The sequence below is a fragment of the Aplysia californica genome, unplaced genomic scaffold, assembly GCF_000002075.1.
Source record: "Aplysia californica isolate F4 #8 unplaced genomic scaffold, AplCal3.0 scaffold00024, whole genome shotgun sequence".
NCBI classification, from domain to species: Eukaryota; Metazoa; Mollusca; class Gastropoda; order Aplysiida; family Aplysiidae; genus Aplysia; species Aplysia californica.
Window position 1 is genome coordinate 691,395 of NW_004797294.1, and position 5,863 is coordinate 697,257.

The 5,863-nt window shown below is 37.7% G+C and overlaps 1 protein-coding gene across 1 annotated transcript in view; it reads right to left on the bottom strand.

Annotated features, from left to right (window-relative positions):
* The window catches only part of LOC101853992 (28 kDa heat- and acid-stable phosphoprotein), a 12,036-nt gene that overhangs the window by 4,808 nt on the left and 1,365 nt on the right, over positions 1-5,863 (bottom strand). The window contains exons 2-4 of the mRNA XM_005090962.3: positions 2,326-2,447; positions 1,060-1,188; positions 359-483 (exon numbers count right to left, since the gene is read on the bottom strand). Of these exons, the coding sequence (XP_005091019.1) occupies positions 359-483; positions 1,060-1,188; positions 2,326-2,447 (376 nt within the window). The remainder of the gene's footprint in view (positions 1-358; positions 484-1,059; positions 1,189-2,325; positions 2,448-5,863) is intronic.

Below are 5,863 nucleotides of genomic sequence, written 5' to 3' on the forward strand. Positions count from 1 at the left end.
CCCCAAAGAAGAAATTATTGAAATGTAAGTAGAGTAATACTCATGTGTAAGACTTTCCCCCCAACAGCAAACTGAACCAAAGTTGTCCAAGATGAGTCCAGGGATGCCAAATGATTTTTTTTTTTTAAACTGAAGCATCACATCTCACCAAAAACATACTTTGTAAAATCTTTAAATGAGCGAACAAAAACATTTCTCTTACCATTCCCTTTCCTTTGCAAATGTAGGAAAAACATGGAAAAAGCCGGAATAACCGGAGACTTGGCATCCCTGATGAGTCACACAAACACCAGTCGAAAGCATCATTATACATCAAAAAGAGATCAACGTTTTTTTACGTATTCAAATTTCAAGTCACCTTTCTCGTCTTGACAAGTTGCTGCCGCCAGATTCCCCCATTTCTGTCACCTTTTTCGTACTCTTCCCACCCATTCTGTTTGGGTTTTCGATGTTTATGAGGTGCTGGACACCCTTTGGCTTTTCCTATGATGTGGACAAAAAGAGAAACAACAAGGGAGGTTGTAGAATAGTCAATTCTTCAACATTCCGGAACAACAGACACCACTTTCTCACCATAAACAGAAAATGATTCTAAGCACTGAAACCAAGATGGACAGAAAACCAGGCCACAGAATCCACCATCAACTTGTTATTTTCGATGACCATGTTCATCAAGGCATCATCATAAAAATACTGTTGTTCCTACCCATTTTGATAGAAACAAATTAGTAGAAATCATCTATGGACTGGTTGTTTTCTGTGCACTAGGAAAGAAAAAGGAGAAAAATTCAGAAAAATTTAGTAATTACTTTAAAGTCCAGGAAAGGGAGAGACAAGTAAGTATAGAACTACATTCAATTACAGACAATAATTTCATAACCTTTGACCAAGACTTCAGAAAACCATGTGCAATCACAAAATTATCTCTTTTCCAGTGCTTTTGCCATTTCCATGCAAGAATAAAGTAATGCTTTGAACCTGACTCCTTAAAAATATATTTATAACAATGATAAAGAAAAACCTATCAATCGATTTACGGCATAACTTTGAGGAACTTACATCTTCACTTTCACTTGAGCTCTCTGAGCTTGAGTCAGAGGGTGGCATATCCCTGTTCTTGGCACCAGCTGCTGCTTTCTCCCCATCTTTTTCCTCCTCTTCTTCTTCACTCTCAATACCACGTTGTCTCTGTCACAGATACAACAACAATATTAATATTCTACGACAAGGAAAAATTTAATTTTTATAGAATTGCTTCAAAACAAGCTAAAACAAAAGAGAAGTAGTGTAAGAACTGTGGTTTTACATTTTAAAAATCCATCGACAAATAAAATAATATCCTGATGATTTTCATTTACATAAAAGAGCAAACAACCCATACTCTGATAAGGGCAGGATGCATCTAAACTCAGGTCACTTGCATGTAATATGTATGTAACAGTATACTGTGAGAAAAACAAAACGTAAGAATATTTCAGCATTGTCTTTGAGCGAACCTTTCTCAGAAATACCAAAACCATAATAATCATCAAAATAAAGATCATATTATATTCAAGCTAAAACTTGGCAATGATTGGTAATTTCTATGGTCATGTCATGGGATCAATAGATAGTCATCACTTCAAGGCCAGATTGTTTTACAATACACCATGTAATCAACCAATCAGTTGAACCTGCCGTAGTGGTTTCCTCTACATACAGAGTGGCCACTGTTCGGTGACATCATTGTTGCGTGTTTCCTATTCTATTCATTTAAAAAACCCTTTCCATAGTGGTCCCTGCCCAATTCTGCCATGATCTGTCATTTTTGCGTCAGGTCAGCCTCAAACCTACCCACAGCCGTCACTTTCTATAAAAGTGTTCCACCCACCCATCAACAGACAGGGTGTATACTTACAATCAATGCAATGAAGCAATTTAAGATTTTAGACTATAAACCATGTTGACTTTACCAAGTCTAGTGAGTAACCACAACTCAGACCCCATCCATAGTCACTCTTCTTTGTGAACTTGAGTGACCGTAACGGACAAGTTCAACTGTACACACTAAAATAGATATTTCTTTTCCTAATTTCTAAATTGTCCTTAGTTTTAGTAAGAGTTGAACAAATACAAAAAAGGAGGAGAGATATAAGGAAGGTAGATGTTTGATAAGAAAGAAGCAAGCCACACCAGAGCACCCGCCAACCACCATCTGAATCATCTGAATTAGCAACAACTTCTGGGCGCATCTATTGTGGGATCAAAATATTGAGAAGTTCCTTACTAAATATATTCACACTTCACTGAACTTTGCTTCAGAGTTTAAAAAAAATTATGTTTTACCCTCCATTCTTTTTCTCTTTCATTCTTCTGGGCCTGTTGTTTTAATTCATCTTCATCTGTGAAATGTCTGCGTTGACCTTTGTGATTCTTTTTCCCTCCTCGGCCACCTGAAGCACCTCCTCCTGAAAATCACAAAAACGTAGCCATTGACACATATGATATATATATATATATATATCAATCTGATGTGTACATAGAGGCTTGTGAGTTTTTTGGGACAGCATAATAAATGACAAAATGGAACACATTGAAATAATGATGAATGAAAAAACTGAAATTGAAATAGACACTATTCTTGGCTGTGGACATTCAAGAGAAACAGACATAATTAATAATAAATATGTGTAACACTTTGACTTTTGTGTCAGTTGCAATTTCATCGCAGTCTACGTAGCTGATTCTAAGCAATAGCACTTTTAAGGCTAAAAAAGGAATTGTTGCTGATAGTTGTGTACAAGAGAGAAATGTATTGCAGATTCTCCACTTGAGGCCAAAAAAAAAGACTGGTAAAATCGATTGCCTAGTTGTTGACCCTACTTTCATATATATTATTATTATTATTATTATTATGGATGCATGTTTTAGGAAAGTGATGGCACTTGCAACACAACCTGAACATGGTCATGTCATATAACAAGGGCCGGAGATTAAAAGTGTTTTAAAAGAGTCAGAGTAACAAACACAATTTTAAAAGAAAGAAGGAACATAAGGACGATAAATCTTTGATGCAACGATCACTGATAGACAGGGATTAACAATTAAAGCTTTTACCATTAATCAGGACAGACTTGCTGACAGTAAAAAACCCTACACCTTGATCAAAATTATTTAGAGATACTACACTTGCACTGCAGTGATAATCTTAACATTAACTATCAGTCGTACGGCTTAAATATATATTGAACTTTTTTACAAAGAGAAAAGATGACAGAACAACACCAAAGTCAAAAGCTATCAAATACAACAAGAACCAGACATGATACAAAAATTGGTAAACAAGTTCCCCCCCCACCCCCACCCCCCCACAACTGTACTGTCTCAAGAAATCTTATTTTACTAGTCCTCTAGAAAAGCAAAGCAGAGAGGGTAGACTATGTTCCTAAAAATGTCTGCAATTCAGTTTCCCACTTGGAGCGAAAAATAATCCATTTTCTTTCATCTTTTGTAGCAGACTGCAGTGTATAGTCCAAGCATAGAGCTTTGCAGAAAATCGGTACACTTACCAACCCGCTGTAGCGACAGTAGTCACGAGCGCCACTGGGGGACCAACGCAGTCATCGTGACAATATGAATAATCGTGAGCACCGCTCAGAGGATTAAAATTTAGCAGACAGCATAAAGACTATTATAGATCTATATCTAATAGCAACTTTTACTTTTGCCTTTTTTAGAGTAAAATTTATACATTTTTAGACTTTTAACAGATTTCACAACAGTACAATGGGATCGGCTTTGGCTTGATTGAACTTTGTTGGACCCACCGTATTTATGACTTTTATAAATGTCAATGCGCACTAGCCATAACAACAGTGGGGGGTTTCAGGCGGGGCTTGCCCCCCCCCCCCCCCCCCCGCATTATATAATATTTTAAAAATGTAAGTGGCTATTCTCCGGCGTCGCGCCGTCGGTCTATTAAGTCTAATAATTTGTCAGCGCATTTTTGTAGAAATACCTTTCTCATCTGTTTGTCTTGGAAAAAAATTGCCATAACTTCATCACTTCGTGCCACTTCCAATTATACAGAGACGATAGGTTTTCTGACAAAAACTGCCCCAATTCCTCCAATTTAGAATTATGTTGGGTGCTGGAAGAAACGTATTCACAACTATTGACGCGAATTCATTACAAAGAGTGAGCATAAAAAGGAGTCACATTTTCACTGTTTACAAAAATGGAGATCAAATACGACAAGACAGCATTTCAGTCGTGAAATATCAGTTAAATTGATAGAAAATTACAACAGTTCAACAAAAAATAAGTATAACAGCAAGCTATACTATGACTAGACAGGATGTTAGACACAAATTCAATTTTGTTTGTTTAAATTGTTTAAAGGCCACCTCTATTCTCACCCCAGGTGAGAATAGCGCAGGCGAGTCTTTTGGCTATTCTCACCCGGTGGGCGTTCACCGTTATAGCCTAGGCCAACCAGTGAAGCGTTCACCCTGAACCACAGAATTCTACACTGTGATAACAGAATTATAGAATTCTGTGCTGTGAACAAACGTTCTAGATCTATTACTACTGTTAGTGTTAGCCTAAAAGCGTGCAATTTTGTCTGTGGGCAGTGGAGAGAGAGAAAGAGAGAGAGAGAGAGAGGAGTAGCGCGAGAACTTCTGGCCAAAACAAAATGGCGGCCCAGGTAGTTCGCCTCGATTCGGAAATAGGAAAGTTAAATAGCCGTAGCATCTTTGTAGACAATCAAATTAATTTAGTTTTGTTTTTTAACATCATTTTAAAACTTTGTTTTGGTCAATTTGATCGTCCACACCGATACACAGTATTCAGAAAGAGACAGAGAGGGAGATAGAGAGGGGAGGAGTAGATCTTGCGAGAACTTCTGGGCAAAACAAAATGGTGACCCGCGTAGTTCGGCTCAATTCGAAAAGTGAAATAGCCATAGCATCTTTGAAGACGATCAAATTAGCTTACTTTTGTGCTATAACGTAATTTTTTCTTGGCTTTTACAAATTTGATCATCCACACCGATAGACAGTATTCCAAAATGAGGAAAAACAGGTATTGTTTCACACCGGGTGAGAATAGCCTACGCTGGCAAGTCTCACCCGGGGTGAGAGGTAGATCGTATTTTTATTCTCACCCCGGGTGAGAAAAGCCACTTTCTTGTTTAAATTTATTAAATTTTAAAATAAGCAAATGGACGACGGAAATAAATGAATAAGTTATGTTAGACAATTACCATTGATAAAATGTAATGAAAGGAAGACTTACTAGGCCTCTAGTTATGACGCCAGAGAATAGCTTCCGATCTATTGACAGACGCCGGAGAATAGCCACTGGCTTTAAAAATACATAAATATGCAAAACAATACATTTTAAAAGAATAAGAATATAAGACATAATTATATAATAATAAGAGCGGACCATTGCACAGCAAGGCTCAAAAGTAAAAGTAGAATCTAGTTCTGCAGTGCTGGCTTCGTTTAGATCCAGTGTTGGGTCCACCAAAGTTCAATCTTACCTTTATGTGTGTCTTTTTTTATTTTATTGTTGCTAGGGGCAGGCAAGCCCGCCTGAAACTCCCCACTGCCCACTGTTGTTATGGTTATGGCTACCGCTATCAGCCGAATGCGCATTAACATCTTCTAAGGCTAAGTCATAAACACAGTGGGTCCACCAAAGTTTAATTTGTGTTTTGCACATTTTGAGAAACGAAGTGTATACAGACCCGGTAACCGGGAACAAAGTCACGAAGTATACAGACCCGGTAGAGGAACTCTTTTACGTTTGTGATTTCGGGAAGTTTCAGACCTCAGACCCGGATCTTTTGTGTGTGTATGTGTGTGTGTGTGTGTGT